The 20,687-nt window shown below is 38.4% G+C and overlaps 1 protein-coding gene across 1 annotated transcript in view; it reads right to left on the bottom strand.

The window, feature by feature from the left end:
* The window catches only part of LOC113233523 (irregular chiasm C-roughest protein-like), a 111,353-nt gene that overhangs the window by 14,516 nt on the left and 76,150 nt on the right, over positions 1–20,687 (bottom strand). Inside the window, exons 10-20 of the mRNA XM_026468645.1 lie at positions 9,334–9,467; positions 6,780–6,903; positions 5,099–5,244; positions 4,605–4,758; positions 3,812–4,044; positions 3,363–3,545; positions 1,832–2,012; positions 1,415–1,513; positions 1,019–1,105; positions 692–795; positions 69–162 (exon numbers count right to left, since the gene is read on the bottom strand). Coding sequence (XP_026324430.1) covers positions 69–162; positions 692–795; positions 1,019–1,105; positions 1,415–1,513; positions 1,832–2,012; positions 3,363–3,545; positions 3,812–4,044; positions 4,605–4,758; positions 5,099–5,244; positions 6,780–6,903; positions 9,334–9,467 — 1,539 coding nt within the window. The remainder of the gene's footprint in view (positions 1–68; positions 163–691; positions 796–1,018; positions 1,106–1,414; positions 1,514–1,831; positions 2,013–3,362; positions 3,546–3,811; positions 4,045–4,604; positions 4,759–5,098; positions 5,245–6,779; positions 6,904–9,333; positions 9,468–20,687) is intronic.

Genomic DNA, 20,687 nt, shown 5'->3' with positions numbered 1-20,687 from the left:
ATATTACGAACGAGATACGCCTAGAGCGAGATGGTAAAATGAAGATAGTAAAGTTAGATTCAACTTACCCTTAACAGTAATTTGTTTAGACTTTAAACTTCCCTGGCTGGAAGGTGGCAGGACGTATAGTGCTCCGGGCGACTGTGGCAAAGTTTTAGGCACCTGAAGAGAACACAAACTTAACACTTGTGTCTACTGTATACTAGCAAGTTATAATTTAAAGCACACTCAGCTTTATGCTTTGGATATTGAACCGTTCTTAAAACGATACAGAGTTGACTTTAAAACTATGGTATAAAGCTGAGAGTCTTATAAAGAAAATATGATATTCAATAATATTGTAGGAGATGGAATGTGCCCACTAAGGACTTTACATTTGATATAATTTTTTCTTACTTTTACTTTGAAACTTCCACTAGAATTTTCTAATTAAAAACGAGACTAAACGTAACAGTAACTCAATTTAAAAATATTTCAATTCCATTTCATACGATTTCAAAACTAAGTTGCCTCTTTGTACTTTTAATATACTATAATAAAAACATGGCTTTTTATTGTAAATAGTGTAACAATTAGAACACGGAATACAAAAATCCTGAAACTAAATAAAGAAAAAACCAGAGAGAGCCGCAGCGCGCAGTGATAAATAAACAAGTGGATAAGCATCCAATTTTAAGAATAACGAACTCACTTGAGGCTGAGCCCCGCCAGAAGAAGACGAAGAAGCCATCGGACTGGTGATAGGTCTTGACGATGATGACGATGATGGGGACGTGGAACTTACTGATGTTATTACTGTGCAAAAATCAATCAAACGTAATTTATTGGTAGAATTAAGAAACACAGCATAGGAAATATTTATTTTCACCAATTACTCATCACCATAATAATGTTGATTGTTGTCCAAACATTAAAGAAATCTAAGTGACGAGTTAAATTAATTTTTAAATTTGATTATATAAATAAATTCATAAAAGGAAGATGTAAGAGATTTGAAACTTTAAAATAACATTCTCACCAGGCAAAGCAAGACTGGAATTTTTAATGCTATAATAAGGAGGAGGTTTCACCCCCGAAATGGCTGAAGTAACTTGTGGCACATAAGCTGAAACAAAATAACTTATTTGTAAAATACCCAATAAAGTTATTCAGCATTTCGAAAGATTTGAATCAAAGACATGCATACTTTATTGTTCCATACGTAATAGTACCTCATAATAAGAAAATGTATATCTTGCAATTATAAATATTAGACGATGAGCAGAAATGTTTTCCATTCATTCAATTATAGACTAATATGGATGTGGAATAATATCATCACAGCTACTGTCGCTATGATCAAAACCTATTTTCAGACACATTTTCAAACACAGAAAAATTCTCTCAAAATAATTATATAAGTAAGTATGCTTACATAAAGGCCCGCTGCCTCTTAAGTAAGGATTCCCATAAGTAGCAGCGTATCGGACGTCTGCTCCGCCAACCGCTATTCCAGGATTGGCCATCGGTATAACTGCAAAAATAACATCAAGTTGAGCTTCTCTGCTGTTAAAGCGATCATAATATCCGAATTGAACAAACTTTTCAAGTCATAGAAAGAAAAAAAGGTAAAGGTATTTATTAAAAATACCTTATAAAAATCAAATACCGGAAAATCTCAAACGCTAAAATTTCAAAATTTTGTTTCCGTCATTCATCGTTTCGAAACAAAGTTGTGCTAGAAGATCCAACTCAGGCTGTCTCGTAATATCTGAATGGTGCACTCTCTTAGCTTAACAGAAGTCGTAATACCTATTTATAACTGGAATCTTCATCATCGAAGTTCACTCACCATCAGGTCCAACCATTCCACCTAATCTCCCGCAACTGGCCTGTCTATGTAATGAGCCACAGTGACTCGGATATGTATCATTACTTCTAGTCAAGGATCCTGTCAGGGAATCTCCTGTAGGAGGGGCATAGTCTCTTGTATAGTCCACGTAAGGTACGTAACCATTGCTTTGACTGTGTGCCTGAAAGGTGAGAATCTTAATCGTCAAATAATATTTTAAGATTTCTAAAATACATGTTCTTAAAACATGATTTCTTTATAATAAACATACACGATACTGATAGAGATTTGAAGGAAAATCATGAAAGCGTACAGCGTGGTCTTAAAAAAGAAATACATACCCCAATAAAAACGATAATTTTGATGGTCTCCTTAAAAGCAATATTGACAAGGTTTAGCACAATTATCCCGATTCATCCATCAATTCAAACAAAAACATTATGATGTTATCATTGCAGACAAAGGCAGAGATATTAAATTTCATATTCCACATAGCTGACATATGAGAATTCGAAAGAGACGTACGAAAGAGTAATAATGAAACCTACGTGTTACTGTATGCTCATTTGAGTTGGCTTTAAATTTTGTGTCGACGCCGCGTTTGAATACGAGAATTAAGCTTGTAAAACATCGTATTCTGGAAGTTGGTAATTAATATTTTGCTCAACGTTTTAATAGTAGACAAAATGTATATACATTTGGAACCATACCATAATGTGAGCATTGTTGCGTTCCAGTTTTGAATAGTAAGATTGCTGGTGAAACCACGGAACGGATGGGATTGTCAACAATACGTCACATGATGGAATGGGCAGCGTCAGTACCCCCAAGATCTTTGCGACTTATAACTCTGGGCACTACAACTGTTATAATTATTAGGGGTGTCGCTTACGTTATCTTAAATATGGTGTTGTATACTAAATAGAAATATACTAAATCTTATAAATATACTATATCTTAACACTTATTCAGGCAGATCTTCATAAAGTTTAAGCCACGTAAATTATTTGAGTGTGAAAGTTGAAAAAAAAAAGAAAGTAATTGTTCTCAAATTTGTGTTGAATTAATATTCAATTATGTTTTTGTGAAATTATTCCACTAATTTATTATAGTTATTAACACAAAGATCAAACACTTAAACAAATCCTTCGATCCGCCCGGATTTGATCCTATGCGTTCTAGCAAACCGTGCCAGATGCTATGCCAGCTAAGCCACGGAACGAACCAGCGGCTCTCACGAAAGTAATTGTTCTAGAGAAATTCCAAGAAGTATAAACTGGAAGTTGGAATGCAAAATATAGTGCCGATCTATACAACAAGCTCATAAAACATTCGTAAGGTTCACTGGTTCGTTCCTTAGCTCAGTTGGGAGAGCATCTGACACGGTATGATGACGTCTCTGATTCGAATCCAACCGGATCGAATTAATTCTTCTTTTTGTCCGATATTTCTTTAATCAAGTTTCATATGAGTCATAAAGATAAAACACCTAGCAGTATGTTTATAGAGCTACAATTTATTAAGAAGTTACCTTAAAATGCAAGTTAGTCAAAGCCTGATTAAAATCTCCACTATATCTCTGATACTGTTTCATTAATTCATTATCAAAGACGGCTTCAGGGACGGGGACTGGACCAGCTAGTGGCAACCCAAGATTTGTCGTCAAATGAAGAGTTGAATGGAGCTCAGTTTCTGATCCGGCATTTGAGTTCTCCTGGAAAATAAATCTTAAGTTATAATGTAATATTTTTGTTACAAAGCCGCAAAGTAACTGGAAGTACTGGAAGGCCCCAGTACTGCGCCTTGTACCAGTCTTGAAGGAATGAAAGAATAAAACAACATTGGCCATTACATATTAAACCATAAGTGGTTTATAGTAGATTTGGAGGTAAACAAGTCACCAAAGAATTTTGTCTCAATATATATTATACTGTTATTTTCTTCAACCTTACATTTTAAAATACTAAATATACCACGTACCATATCACAACCGCCTTCCACCTGTCGTAGCTCCATCTTCATATCACTAATATTCGAACTTCTGTCACTGTCTTTGAATTGGTCACATGTCTTCCCAACATCCGTAATGTCAGGTTTCTTTACATCCGACTGCCTGGTCTTCCGATGGCACAGCATAATTATCAGCATGATTATGAGGACGAGAACTGCTGCTGAGGAGCCGGCTGATATGATGAGGATTAGAGGTAAGGTTTCTGGAAGATCATTAGTTGATTTATTTATGCTATACTTAAGCGTATTGTAAACTAATGCTCAAAAACAAAATCTCGGACATAAGTTTTGACTTTTTATTGCCTGTCATCATTGACTTATAAATAAATGGACGACGGGTCTAATACAAAAACCACGAAAAAAATGTCCCAAGTCAACCTATTTAAACGTAGTGACATGTAAAGGAATATGAAAAAGCTAAAACGTTGAATTTAAATTGTAATGTCATCGCAGTACTGTCTAATTTTGCTTGCTTCGCTGTCAGTCGAACGAACGAAGACTAAAGCGTGATTGACGCTCTGTATACAATTTTAACGCCCTATAAGTTCGGACACTTTTTAGCGCAGACCCGACGTCCATATAATTGTAAGTCAATGCCTGTCATTAATAATATCTTTGAACCAATTTTTGAAATCCATGTAGATACACCAAAATTAGGAACTGGTAACAATAGCAATATCGTGCAGGTATTCCGCTATTTTGGTTTCAGCTGTAGCATTGCAATAATGTAAAGTTTTTTTCAGACAAATATAGAGATACTTACTATCAGCAACCAATCTTATTTCAACGCTGTCTGTTCCATAAACGTTTGTAACACTGCAGTTGTAAGTTCCGAAGTGTCGTTCTTGACTCTCTCGTATGATTAATGTAGATTTTGTAATTCTATCTGACAATGTTTCTTCCAGAAAAGCATATTCCTATGAACAAAAGATTAAATTCAAACCTTTTACAAATCATTATATTATATTATCGGAGTACCAGAGAAAAGAAGTTAAATCTAAAAACAATAATCAGAACAGTTTTTATTGTACGCCACAGTCTTATAACACTGTCAAAAAAACTCTGTTCAAAATTACACACTACGTTTTTGACATAGCTTTGGAATTTGCAATGTATAAAGTAAAAGTTTGTACAGCTAACTTGTAATTGTCTGTACACAATTATTAGGAAATGCAACATCCTTTTCTACATAACCTTAGTGGTGACAGAATATAATAATTATACATGTAAATTCTTTTATCCTATCAATTCTCTTACCTGGTTATGAAAAGAGTTGATTTCGATTCCATTGAGACTCCACAACACGTAATCTGGCTTCGGTACTGAGAAAGCTACGCATTCAATTTTCACACTATCTCCTTCTACTCCATATTGAGTTTGGTTGGACATAATTTTTGGTGAACCTGTGAAAAAAACAGTAGGTAGCAAATCACACATTTCTGCGCAACATGTAGAAACTATTTTTGTAAAATTAAAAAGTCGGTAAAATAAAGATTTATTTTAATTACAAAGTAATGTTGCAACCACGTTAAACACGCCTTAGTTTGAGATACCTGTACCTGGCGTGCCTTACGTCCTAGTTACCGTACATCTGTCTGCGACGGGCTACAGGCATATACTGTATATTTTGGCCTTTATCTAGAGCTTTACCTACTAATCAAAGAGGTCTGTTCCTGCGCCGTAGCTGTCCAACGATTGACATGAGAAAATAAATACCTTTGGTTGGTTTGTTATCTTTCTGATTGCAAACAATTTTCCGTAAATTTTATTTATTGTTTATATATTAATCTTACTATTCTGCAGATATATTTCCATCATCATTTGCTGGCAGTTCAAGCCAGATCGTTGTTACAATGTCAAGAACATTAGTTACTTCCGTGGTGTGGTACTAAAGTTTTCAAATCATACAAAACGGACTGTCAATTCCGTGCACTTGCCGTCAACCTGTTAGCAGAAGTTAGCAACTAGGAATGTCGTTTCCCAGGTCATTTTGGATTCGAACATTTCGTGAACTAGCAAGTTTAGAAACTTAGATTTGTCGAGTTGGTATTTTCACTTCATTTGATATTTTAGCTAGTTTGTTTTGGAATCAACCTGTTTAACTTATTGTCTATATTATTATACTTTCCGCTTTATTGGGAGTGTGATTGTCTACGTGTATGTTTTGTATGTGTGATTTGAGTTAGTTTATTTCAAAAGTCCAAGATCAATGTGCGACAGAGAAACATGAAACGCAGCATATTAAGTGTAAAGAGGATAGATAGAATTTGGAACATTACACTGCGCTCATAGCACACGCATATCAAATTTTGGGAAAAGGACAGCCAAGCTGAAGTGATACTGGGTGACTGGGTTGGAGAAGGACTTACTCAGCTACTTAGTGAATGCCGAAGACCGCCTGCGATGACGAGACGGACTAAGCAGGAGATGAAAGGACGACTTGGACGCGTATATGAAGTACTCGCTTAACATTTAGCCCTTTTCACAGCAATGGGACACAATACAAGGCTATTTAAAAAAATGTTTCTCAAAAAAATATAAATGACGGCACCATTGTCCAACTTATAACGTATTAATAGTTTTATAAAGTACACAATGAAATCCAGTGATGTAATCGTTTTTGCAGTATCCAGTACCCTACATGAGCAGATAGATCGATATGATAATAATTATAGTAATAACGCACAGGCACTAGAGAAACCCTGTATCGCAGTTACCATGGACGCACATAGACAACCACAAATTACACCCAACCCAAACTCACGAGAGAAATAGATGTAGGCCACAAAAATATTTCTCCTTGCCCGGTAGTCGAACCTAGGACTGGTAAATTCCATGCTTTTTAAACGGTGAAACATTTGCTCACAAAAGTTGCACAAAGTTGGTAACTTCTTCATTTATAATCATTTATCATCTCTTTCCATTTTTCTAGCCTTACCTTTAACATACACCATGGCAGAAGCTTCAACATCAGGATAATTCTCAACACTCGCACGACACCAGTATTGTCCTGCTGTTTCTTGAGATATCGTCACAGTCAAATTTGGCAACTTTCCCATTCTCTATTAAAAAAGCAAATATATTTTAAGTCATAAAAAACACGCTAACTCTTTGGTAAGGGTCATGACGGCATGCCATGATTTGAAGAAGTGATTTTATTTTTGTATTTGTTTACTAATGGCGTAAATGCATAAATATCAAACCCAATTAGAAAAACATTTTTTTTTCATGCCGAAAGGGTTGTTTACGGTTACGTACAACATTGAACTTTGATTTGCTACATTGACATGGTCTAGTTCTAGTTTTATTTTGCTGTAGTAAGATGTAATAAGATGTGCTAGTTCTAGCTATTTTGTTGATGTGGTAAATCGTATTATGACATTTTATTGTTTTTTTTATTATAGTTAGTTACCAACACCTAATCAATAAACATCAATAACATTTAACATTAACATATTTAAAACATTTATAATACTTCGTTTCACATTCTCATTTATAAATAAACAATATTACTTTTAAAGTTATATCATTTTTAATACCAACAACTACTCCAAAAACACCCTCGTGATAACAGTTACCGCGTCGCGATCACGAGGTAACATCCTGTACGGACAGCGTCGCTATTCTGCCCTTACAGTTTGTATTTAAATAAATAAGAATTACGAAAAAGTAGCAATAAAATGATCATCTTTTAACATTGACATAGAGTCTTCTATAATCTCTATTCTATCGTGTCGAACCAACACCCTGCAAGTCCTTGCAGTGTTTCGTAATATCATTACAACAAAAATTTATTAGCTGTTATCAAGGCAAAACAAATTAATTACTTTTAGATAGCAATAGCGTATTCTGCTAAGTATAATTGTAACGCATAGAATTAGTTAATATCTTATGTACCACGTCACTTTATTGTTAGTGTGTTTTCATGTCATTAACCTGAATAATGACACAAGTCGAAGAATCCTTTGTGCAGCTTTTTCTCAAAATGCTGTTTTTGATGTTACAGTGTATTGATTTGACAGGGTAATATTGTAAAAAATCGATATGAAACAAAATTGTTTTTGGAATGAATTTGAGGCACAGTAGAAAATTTTTAAATTGTAACAGTTTAACAATGATCGAATTAAAATTTAAGAAATAAATAAAAACTTTATCAACTAAAGTTTACGAAATTTACAAGAAACCAAAAAAACTCCCAAATACTCCACAGAGTAAACCTTAGAGGATGAAAAAAAAGGAATAGTCTAAGGAGCAAACAATCATTTCTTTTGTAATTGTCAAACTAGACCCGTAATAAAATAACGGAGCAGTTTAAAAAACAAAATACTGCTTATTTTGGGCTTTTTCTGCTAAATGTTATTGTGTTTCTGCCAGTATATATAATATTAGTCATTCAAACTTCGTAGAAATTAATTGTTTCTGTCTTCTCTATTATCGGTTAGAAAGAGATAAAAGATTTCATTTTCACTTCGCAGCTGTCTAGTCGTAACTCTTATCATGTGATAGCTCCAAATCTAATTTCTGATGGTACGTAAGATTCAAATTTGGAAAGGGCTGTCAAATTTAAGAGTTCTTATCTAAAATTAGGTCGTCAGTTCTTTGTCGTCGATTATAAAAGAAATATGTACACTAAATGGAAATGAAATTATTATTTGCGTCTATGTTGATTGTGTTCGCACATTTGTTTTGATATGGCCACATCAGAGAGAGGTATTTTAATAAATAAATAAATTAAGATTTCACAAACGAATCACAGGCACATGGGACTTATCAACATATGTCTCAGGGTGACGGGCGCAGTGGCAGTGGCCCTTAGATCATTACGATTTAAAGCTCTGAGTAGCACTGCAGCCGTTATGGACAGACGTGTAGCTTACCATCACAACTTGTTCGTCCCGTCACTTAATTTAAAAAAAAACCAAATTAATCGATAACTTTTTATGCTAAATGGGTGTTTAATAAAATTTCACATACACATACTCGTAATTAATTGTTTCATGTAGTTCGTTTTATTTTTATGACATTCGTGTGTTGATCTACCAATAAATGGACGACAGGTCCGCGCTAAAATGTATCCGAACCTATAAGGCATTAAATCTCAAAAAGAGCATCGATCCCGTGTCAGTCTTCATTTGGTCGCACGACAGCGCGCGTGTCAATCATGGCATATTGTATAAAAACTTGTAAAAATTACTCGAGTAAAATGAATATTTTAAATTTGACAATAAAGGCTTAACTCCATAACTCTTATGATCAAGTAGTTTTTACTAGAAGCTAAATATGGTGCATTTTGTTAAGTTTCCTGTGGTGAATTTTTGGGCCTATATATTTTTGCATTAAATATTTTATATGTTAACTCCGGACATTTTTTTCTTGGTTTTCATATTAGACCCTGTCGTCCATGTGTTGGTAGGTATGTTATAAGCACTTTTGACAAATGATCATATGTGGTTTTATTATACCGAGGATACGAGTTATAATCTTATACTTACAATGATCCTTTCATTCTCATATCTCAACCACAGTAACTTAGGCTGGGGATGACCATCAACCACGCAAGTAAGGGTTGCAATAGACCCATCTTCTCCTTCCACATTTTCTGGCTTTACTTTAAACGTTGGGCCATCTGTTGACAAATGGATTAACTTTAAAAACTTACATTATAGATCGATTAGTAATTTATACAGGCAGCAACAAAAAGGACGGGCAATGCTTCAACAAATTTAACACACACGATCGCGCACTGGTGCGTAAATATGTTGAATAAATTACATTAAACATATAATTAAAACCTTCAATAAGAATTAATAATACATACCTAATAACGTACACACTCATAGCACTAGGGAAACCCTGTAAAGCAGGTGCCATGACCACACACGTAGACAAGACAAATTGTTTTTTTTTTATATATTATTATATATTGTCTATAGACACACGCTTGGCCACAATCTCATCTGATGTTAAGCGACGATGTGACCGACGATGGGACGTGTTTGCCTAAAAAATGTCTATTCACTCTAGCCTTGAATAGCCCCAAATTGTACTTTTCGGGAAATATAGATTAGAGTAGAGCATTCCATTCCTTTGCCGTACGCATCACAAAGGAGGAAGCAAAGCGCTTAGTGCGAATAGGTGGAATATCAACGACATAAGAATGGAGTGCTCCGGACCTTCTAGTCGACCGAAGAAGGAACGGTGAGGGTGGAACTAAATTGAAAAGTTCCTGCGCACACTCCCCGAAATGTATCCGATAGAAAACCGACAGGCAGGCTACTTTTCTGCGATGGTCGAGATTTTGTAGCTTCGACTGCACAAGAGAATCGTTGTTAATAAGTTTCTTTGCTTTTTGCTCCACCGAGTCTAATGCAACTAACTGGTAATGGGCAGAGCCGTCCCAAAGGTGGCAGAAGTACTCCATACACGATCGAACTTGTGCTTTATACAGAGTTAAAAGCTGTTCAGGTGTGAAGTATCGCCTGACCTTGTAAAGTACGCCTAGATTCTGGCAGCAGTTTTTTCCAAGCACTTGATGTATCGCCCAAAGTTGCGGTTGGATGATAAGTCCAGACCAAGTAGCTAAGGTGGTCCCTTATTGGCACGGATACACCTCGAAAAGTCGGACTAAGGTGCACGGGACTTCGTTTCGATGTGAAAAGACACGCCTGTGTTTTAATTGCATTAAACCTGACCCTGTTCGCATATCCCCAGTCGCTTTCAGGCTCAGGTTCAACCGGGTGACCATCTGCTCTCGTTTACATCGGATCTCTTAGCTGTTGTCTCGGGCGTCTGGCACATAACTCCCAATTACACCCAAACTCACGAAAGAAATAAATGTAGGCCATACAAATATTTCTCGCGGCCCGGGAGTCGAAGCCGGGACCTGCACCAGCATGGTAACCCTTCTGCTACTGAGGCTATTATAATAGTTAAAAATTAAAGTAAAAAATTATAATTTTGTACTAACAAATATATATTATAATTAAGGTTATAGGATAGCAGCCGGATAAAAGGGATCGATTATTTTTGACCTGATTTTTTGTAAAGCGTTTTGTGACGTGCTCAAGCCGATTCCATTTTGAAAAGTGACCTTCCTTAGATTACACAAATGAAGTTCGGTCCAATGTTTAAGGAATGAACCTTAGACCTTGCGAGACTGTGCACTCTGCACGTTAAATTGGCCACTTACTTTTGCTTGATGGCAACAAAGCTTACAATCGGCGAATCGTTGCAACCACAACAACATATTGGAGGTAACAAGTTTCCTTTATAGTGTTGTTATATGGTATTAAATGTCTTTTTGTTGCATACTTTGTAAGTTATGATTAGAACATATTTTTTAACAAAGTCTTTTTGTACTATTATGGAAAATCAGCTTTGGAAGTATTCGAAAGTTGACGGTTGTGACAATGAAATAGGTTAATTAATAACATATTATTAATTAACCTATTTCTTTGTAAAGCACTATATCACTCAATTATAAAGTGGGAATGTTCTATAAGTAATTTATAGAAAATCGACGAGGTTATAGTAAAAAAAATAATAGTAATAACAGAATGGGGTGGAGTGGGAAATCACGCCTCCTAGGCTTTCAGCTAATAATATACTCATTATCGGAAACATGGTTAAAATATTTCATTGCTTAATATACACTGTTTTTTTATGTGAAATAGAATCAGAATAGAATAGAATAATTTATTTCATATTGTCAATGTCACAATATTACTATTAAAAATACAATGTCAAGGGATAATATGATCGTCACTAACGCAAACAATAACGATGAATATAAAATAAAGTAGTATAGTTATACTACTCGACTGCTTGTCTAAATACAACGAAGTCAAGTAAAACAAAATTACAATTGTTTCAGAAGAAACCCATCAACACTGCAGAATTCATTATCCAATAAAAGGAGTTTTAGTCTGATATTAAACGTTTCGTCGTTTGTAGAACTTTGTAGGTCTGTGGGTAGATGTTCGCAGAGTCAAAGACCTATCACCCGCGGATTTCTCGTTGTGAGTTCGATACAGGGGCCAACGGCAACAGATTTTAGTTTTCCAGCGTTTCGCAACACTCGGCCTCCGCCCGTACGTCGCTCATAAGTGCTCAAGTTTTGACGCGCATAAGTATTATGATTACGTCATCATATGGTTTTTTTTAAACGTTTCTGCAGGACTGACCTTTTTTATACCTACTATAGTTCTAAGTGCACGTTTCTAAAGAATAAAAACCCTATTCGACGTAGTTGAGTTACCCCACAGTGCGATGCATCTATAAATGAAAATATGCAAAGTACGTCTGCCTCAATACCAAAGTGGATACAAGAGGTCGCAGTTTCCTTAAACGTATGTCGTACAAAAATATTATAATATTCATATATTTTTTTGTGATATAATACCACTAGTTTGTTGTTATTATTGATAAAAAATCGAACAAACACAAAGAGAAATTACTTCGATAGGAATCGATCGAAAATCGAAGAAAGTCACTGGTTCGTACCCAGCTGGATCGAAGGATTTTTTTTGTTTATTCGTTTATATCTTTGAATCCTATAAAAATAATTAATTGAATTGAGTTTATCGATTTTGTTTCCGAGTAAAGTTGGCCGCGCTCGCAGGACAGAAATGAGGAGGGACATTAAAGGCAGCTAGCAGCAACAATAAGAATTAAATTGATCATTATTTGGATATGTAATTTACTGGATTATCCATGTACACTCTCCATCAATAGCGTCTGCTATTCAGCAAAAATAGGTGATTTGTTTTTATATAAGATTACAGGTCCAGTTGCCCAGTTGCCTAGTCTCTCACTAGAGTTGTTAGTCTTTATTCAATGGAAGATTTGTGCTTTTATATTATGATATTAGAAACAGTAGATCGCCTTGTAAAAGAGTTCGTCCAGGGAAGTACTGCTACTTTACTTATTTCTGCCATCAACCAGTAAGGTGATTCTTACTGCGTTCCAGTTTTGAAGGGTAACGGTGTTCTTGTATGACAAAAATGGATGAAATTACAGACACAAAGGATCTGTCAATTTATGTCTCTGGTTGACAGGCGCAGTGGCGTTGCTCTGTTCTATAATAATTTAAACATTTGTACATTTTTTTTTTTTTTTTTTTTTTTTTTTTTTTTTTTTTTTTTATATACTAAGCTCGACAGATGACTCCGTCCCACCTGATGTTAAATGAAACGGAGTCCAGACGCAAGGACAACTGGTGCAGCGTGAAAACAACGCATCATCAGTCGCCCTCACCCTGCCGGCCTACAAGGTGCTTCTTCACGCCTCGCTTGAAGGACCCCAAGTCATAGGAAGGAGGAAATACGTGTGCTGGTAGATTGTTCCATCTTTTGGAAGTGCGACAAAGAAACGAGTCACCAAATTTCTTTGTGCGCGATGGAATGCTAGAGACAGTATAGCGGTGACTCCGGAGAGCAGCACGCGTGCTCCTATGGAGGAAGGGAGAAGGTGGGATAAGGTCAAAGAGTTCTTCAGAGCACTCGCCGTGGTATAAACGGTAGAAAGCGCTGAGTGACGCAATATCTCTACGCAATTGCAGAGGTTCGAGAGTATTAGTGACCTCTGCATTGCCGATAATGCGTATAGCGCGCCGCTGCAATCTGTCCAAGGCATCGAGAAGGTACTTAGCGGAACCGTCCCAGAGGTGCGAACAATACTCCACGCACGATCGCACTTGTGTCTTATACAAGAGACACAACTGATCCGGCGCGAAGAAGCGTCGCACTCTGTTCAGGACACCGAGTTTACGTGAAGCTGTTTTTATCACGGCTTCAATGTAGTCCCTCTGGTTCAGATCGCAGCGAATCTCCGTACCGAGCATGCTAATGCTGCTCTGTAGGCTAAGTGGTGTGCCCTGAAGAGAAGGAAGGGGAAGGAATGGCGTCTTTTTTGCCGTGAACGCGCACACCTGTGTTTTCTTGGCATTGAACTCAACAAGATTATTGGAGCCCCATTGAGATATGAGGTCCAACACCCGATTGAGCTCAATGACAAGATTCACTCGCTTCTCTTCAGTCTCGACCCGCCCAGCCGCAGGGTGACCATTATACCCTCCGTGCACTGTACTATCATCTGCATAGCAATGAATATTTCCAAGTGGAAGCATATCATTGATATGCAGAAGGAACAGCGTGGGGGATAGAACGGACCCCTGAGGGACACCAGCGTTCACTGACATGAATTCCGAAGCGCATCCGTCTGACAGCACTCGGATTCTGCGCTCATGCAGGAAGCCAGCGACCCAGTTGCAGAACTGGGCAGGCAGGCCGTATGACGGGAGTTTGGAGAGAAGAGCTTTGTGCCAGACCCGATCAAAAGCCTTGGCTATGTCAAGGCTAACAGCCATCGACTCGCCACGCTTATCAATAGCCACACCCCAGAGATGTGTAATAAACGCTAAAAGATCACCCGTTGACCGTTTCGGCCGAAACCCGTATTGACGATCGTGAATTAAGGAGTGTTCTTCTAGGTAGTGGATTAGCTGTTTATTTAAAATCCGTTCCATCACTTTACACAAAACTGAAGTTACGGCTATTGGGCGGTAATTATTCGGATCTGATCGATCTCCTTTTTTGGGGACCGGTTGCACATTAGCCTTTCTCCAAGATTCCGGCACACAACCTGAAGAGAGCGAGAGGCGGTAAAGGCGCGTTAACACGGGGGACAACTCCGCTGCACACATTTTCAGAACGATTGGAGGAATGCCATCAGGACCATTAGCTTTCCGGACATCGATTGACTGCAACTCTGCACGGACATCACACTGCCTGATTTTAAGATCGGGCATTGTGTGGCCACAGTGAGGAATTATAGGTGGCTGTGCATTGCAGTCGTCGATTCGGGAGTTAGCCGCAAAGAGTTTAGCCAGGAGATCGACCTTCTCCTGCGGCTTGTGGGCTAAAGTTCCGTCAGGACATCGTAATGGTGGCAGCGAGGGTTGGCAGAAGTTGGATTGCACGGCTTTGGCCAGACGCCAGTAGCTACGGCTGCCCGTAGGATGCGTCAGTAGTTCTTGGCCGACCCGAGCAACGCGCTGGGCATCCGCTCTAATGTAAGCCCTTTTGCAGGACTTGGTGGCATTATTGTAGGCTGCTTTCAGCGAGTGGGTTTCGGGATCTCCAAGTGCTATACCTTTGATCCAAGCGCGATATGCCTCTTGCCTTTTATCAGCAGCACTGGCACACTCGCGGTTGAACCATCGGTTTCGTCTGCCTTTGCCGATGAGATAGGAATTTGGAATGTAGTATTCCATCCCTAAAAATATCTCATCAGCAACTGCAGCCGCACTAGCTGTTGGGTCCTTCCCACTGAAGCAGCGCTGCCCCCAAGGAACGGATGCGAAATAATCCCGCATACCATCCCAATCTGCCGACGAGTGGTGCCAAATCTGGCGTTTCGATACCGCGGAAGGCGGTAGCGGGTCCAGAGGCACTTTACTGGATACCAAGCAGTGATCAGAAGATCCTAAAGGAGCTCGAACCTCCACTCGGTAACCAGCTGGACGATTCGTCAGCAGAAGGTCCAACAAAGAGGGCGCGTGACCGACTATATCTGGGATCCTGGTGGGCTGGTTCACCAGTTGAGTCAGGTCGTGCGTGAGGGCGAATGCATGGGCAATTCTACCAGCATGGTCAGTTTTGGAGGAACTTAACCACAACTCGTGGTGAGCATTGAAGTCCCCCAAAAACACCAATTCCGCCAATGGAAATCGCTCCTGCGCATCATCTGCTACCCGACTAAGATGGTCCATAAGTCGAGTTGTCTCCATGTCGCCATTATGGGATCGGTAGACGCAAACATAGACACGGCTATGAGAGCCCAAGTCGACGTGTACCACAAGGAGGGAAAAGGAAGGGTCCTCCAGACAGCGCAGACGCCGACAACAAACATCCGCCCGAACGAACAAGCAAACTCCGGCTTTGGCTTTGAAGGATTCTTCAAGCACAAAGCCCGGATAGTGCAAGTAGCCTGTGTCGGCCGGGCAGATTATTTGCGTCTCCGTCAAAAACATCATTGCTGGCCGTGCCGTCTCAAGATGGTGGTGGACGGCATTGAGGTTTGCATGGAGTCCGCGGATGTTAGCGAACTCGACCTCAAACGGTTTGGTTGTGGTGGGGGTGTGCACCGCTGTTCGACCAGTTTTTATTTTAAGCGCTGTCATGGTGGATAAAAGGAGGGAGGTGTGAATCGAGGAAAAGCTACCGCGATGCAGATGGTCAAAGTGTGGCGGCCTGTTTCGCCAGAGATCTGCCTACAGATGAGTATCATTAACCCGCCGGACGGAAGGGCCCCCGAACCCCCCCGGGAATGGCCACCGGGACCCCACCTTCCGGTCACCAACCGGCACGACGGACCACCCCGAGATTATGCGTGGCATGGTGAGGCAGCCTCACGAGCTGGTTAGACTCGCTTGGGCCCCTGTACTGTGCCACGGGCGGCCAGCGGAACAACCGTTTCTACGGGTCTCCCTGGCCGGCGGGTTATCAAAGTCTTCCTGGCACTGGTTCGACGGAAGCCTCCACAGACCAACTGCATCGCGGCAGCATTCACTCGAGCTCTGGTTATACGCTGGCTGATCCCGAAACGCGACCGACAAGCGGTCACTTGACGGGTTTTACACCATGCGTACGGTGGTCACTAACCAGACGGGCCATGCCCTACCACGCAGTAGAGCAGATGGAAGCTCTAAAATCCGTTAGTCGCCTCTTACGACACCCATCGGAGGAAAAGGGGCGGAGAATAGTATTCTTTCTCCGTCTCCGCACGGATAAAAAAACTTACTAACTTACTTTTTATGTATATTATAGGTTCCATGTTTGAAAGCAAACATAACACCAAGTGATTTCTTTACTTAAAATATGGAACCTATAGGTAATATACATAGAAAGGGATATATTTCAGTAAAAAGCAAAAAATGGTATCTTGACTTACAACAACCTACGTGGGAGGTATGTACAAATGCTATTAGCTATTGAGTTTAACAGGAAATGCTCTTTAAATTTGCGTTTGAAAGATGCCACTGATAGTAAGGCCCTTTATAATACTAGAACACTAACTACGGCACGACGTGTTTTATCACCTACACAAAATTCTTCTAATATTAGAACTTGGGCTATATTATAAGTTAAAAATTGAGTGACCAAAATGCAGCAAGCGTCCACATTTTATATGGCTATGCTAATACAAAAGAGGGTAAGGTACGGTACGTTGAGCAAGGCAGCTGTCGGCCCTTGGGTTCCTCAGTCGGTCCATTAATTTTAGATTACATTCTATAGAAAGAAAGGGCAATGGGACCTCAAAGGAAGTCAGTCAGTCCTGAAAACATTTGGCTTTTTAATTGCTCAGCCAACTCAGCTGCGTTGCTTGCTGACGATATGGCGGTGGAACGGACTCAACCACCATCTACGTACTTACTACACAATCCAATTGAAATTTTTACAGGAGGGAAAACAAATAAGAGTTATCAACGTAATATGGAACATAGCGTTAATATACATTATTTGATTTTAAATTCAAACTAAAACTCGACGTTTTGGATGTGTTGCTACGTCCATGGCCTAGAAGAAACTGAAGAGGCGGGTGTCAACATCTTCTAGCCGTGCGAGTTTTTCTACCTACCTTACTTGGTCTTTTTTTATAATATCAAGTAATGGGACGAACAAGTCATGCGCCTGATGATAAGCGCACACACGATACACGCCTGTCCATAACAGTTGCAGTGCCACTCAGAGTTTTAAGTCGCAAAGATCAGATGGGCACTGCCACTGCGTCTGTCACCCTGAGACATAAGTTAACAAGTCCCTTGTGCCTGTAATTTCACCAGCACCCTCTTACCCTTCAAAACCGGAACATAGCAATACTGACATTACTGCTTGGCGGCAGAAATAAGTAAGGTGGCAGTACTTCCCTGGACGAACTCTTTCACAACGAACTCTATTACTGCTGGTCTTCATTATTAAAATTTATTTGTGCACTAGGGTTTGTCACTAGACCGACAAACAATACTCACGATATTAGCGATTTGTTTGTTTTTATAATTTCAACACATTCGCGTACAATTCTACTGTAGTAATGACTTCCTGTAGAAAGGGTCTTGGCTCGATCCAGTGGTATGGTCCTAATTCCAGCAAATACACACGATTAACTCCCGATTTCAATATTTATATTTCAATTTGGGATTGAAATATCGACTGTCAACTGGCAATCTACTATCTCAATTTTGACAATTTTACACGATGAAGAAAAAAATTGTTTGCGTCGATATAGCATCTGGTTTATTAAATAAAAATACGTACTGTGTGTGTAATGAAAATATTTAAAAACTACGTATTTTTATTAAATGAACCAGATGCTATATAAATGACCAAACCCTGATTCCAGCAAATGCTCTACTATTGCAGACTTTTTGAGATTACGGTTCTTATACACGATTAAGTCCCAAATTTTAAAAGTTATTAAATATTTAAATAGTTAATATATGTATTCCACCGTAGACAAAGTGTGAAGTTCCCTACCCGCATTGGGCCAACATGGCAGGCTATGACCTTAAAATTCCCTTTCACAGGAGACGACGAGACGAGAGGGACAAATAATGTGGGTTGTACTGGGCAGATAATAATAAAAACCGATAATTTAAAACAGATTTACTAAAAAGCCATTTCTTAATAAGAGATTCCTTTTTAATAAATTTAATTTAATAAGAAAAATAATATAATTAAAATAAAATAGTTTTCTAAAAGTTGTGCACAGAATTTGGAATATTTTAAATTAAAAATAAGTAAGTTCAAATTAATAACTTATGACTATATTGAAAAGTAGGATGGTTTGCATTAATATTAGACATAACTGGTTGATAATTTTTCTCAGTCAACCGCGACCATGGTACTTGTAAAAGAATCGAAACGTCGGTTTGTTTGAATAAACATAATTATATACGCGATTTATCTGACCTGAATCTGAATCTGACAAAACTTGACTCAGTACCTTAACGGTTTGCACTGATTGAGTAGATCCCAGTTCGATTCCCGGTGGAACTTTGGAAAATGAACGTTTCTAAATTTATTCTTATTTGTGTTCCAGATGGAGCCCTGAAAAGAATTCCATTGCTCTGGTACTCATAGTACCGGGAATTCCCTAGTTCGAGACCTGGTAATTGATGTGGTTGTCAGGCACAATCTCGGTCGATTAAAATATCTAATATGAAAAACTATACCTTGATAGTCAGACCGAATTACCGAAGTGGCTTAAACATAACGAATGTTTTAAATACAGTTATAATCTCTTCAACGGGAAACGTAATGAAGCACCAAATGTCATTAATGAAGTCTGTTAAAATAATCGAAATTATTTCAATGGTTCCCTTCATGGAATAAAATTATTACATCCCTTTAGAGGGTTTAATTTTGGAGAAGACTAACTTTGGAAATAAAATAAAATAGATATTAATTTCTAAGAAGATTATACAAAAGATTGGGGAGTGGTTGCAAAAGTTTTAATTGAGAATTTATAGCTTTATAAATAAAATGGAGATATAAGTGAAAGAAAATATTTTTGGATAATCGTTATGAAGACGCCTTCACATAAAAAGACATAACATGATAACGATAATTATCTGTATGCAATAACGTAGTAAGGAGAGGAACAAACGTGAAACTTATCCTGAATAAAGCACTCATCTTCGTATGTATAAAAAAAAATATGACAAGAAAATGGGTCTTTATTCACGATAAAGTTTTGCGTGCTCTGCTCGTATCCTTGGTTGAAAATTATAATATTCTGCGGCCGGCGTTGTCAACGTCCCTCCCCGCTTCGTCTCCTGGCCCCTTGTCTGATGCGTACGTGTTAAGTATAAAAAGGAAGTACTTGGACGAATTCTTTGACAAGGAGCCGCCAAGTAGTAATGTTAGCATTACTGCGTTCTGGTTTCGAAGGAGTCTTGTCAACTTATGTCTCAGTACAATATTATAAAATAATCTCAGTACAGAGTACTAAAAAAACCGACCTCAAAAGTACGTCGAATTACGTCTATTTGCTAAGTTTCATTGAAATATCCCCTAGTTCGCCACCATACAGGACTTGATACTGGAGATTATAAAAATAGGTTCTCACTACGACACTACTCAAAGTATATCGAGAGAAAAACGCCCTGAATTGGAGAAATAGCAAAATCAACTAAATAATTACTAAAAGTAATTGCTCCTAAATTAAAGTTAGGCGCTATTTATAAAAATGAATCTTTATGCGTGAACAGCCACCCTTTGAGCTGGATGTTTTTTTTCAAAATGAAATGGGACCACTATGGAAATACCCCCTTTCCAACAAAGAAAGAATCATGAAAATCGGTTCACAAATACCGGAGTTATCGCGTAACATACATACAAAAAAAAAAGAAAAAAAAAGAACATACAGTCGAATTGAGAACCTCCTCCTTTTATGAAGTCGGTTAAAAATGAAACCCTCGTTTATTAGCTTCGTCAGCCCTGCAAAATCGCCACGACTGCATTCAAATAAATAGGACAACCGCCATCGGAACACATAGAGCTCATAACACTTTAGTTTTATATATATAACTATAACTCTATATGTAACGTACTTTAAGCAGGGTTCTGTCATTCGCTCAGGGTTACGCGATTAAGTACCTACCGCTGAGTGTACCGACATCGGTACAAGCGCTCATATAAGTCTTTCATATATGAGCATTCGGCTCCGCGCGACTGCCCAAGATAGGCAACGTTATTTTCACCTCTCTGAGCGCGTTCTTAGGTTCCGTTTTCCTCGTAGTGAGCGCCTGGTGTCATTAGTCAGATTTAGTAGGCTATTATAACGT

Source organism: Hyposmocoma kahamanoa, unplaced genomic scaffold (assembly GCF_003589595.1).
Source record: "Hyposmocoma kahamanoa isolate Upper Pololo Valley unplaced genomic scaffold, ASM358959v1 79, whole genome shotgun sequence".
NCBI classification, from domain to species: domain Eukaryota; kingdom Metazoa; phylum Arthropoda; class Insecta; order Lepidoptera; family Cosmopterigidae; genus Hyposmocoma; species Hyposmocoma kahamanoa.
Note: the sequence above shows the minus strand (reverse complement) of the source record. Positions and strands in the feature narration are given on the sequence as shown.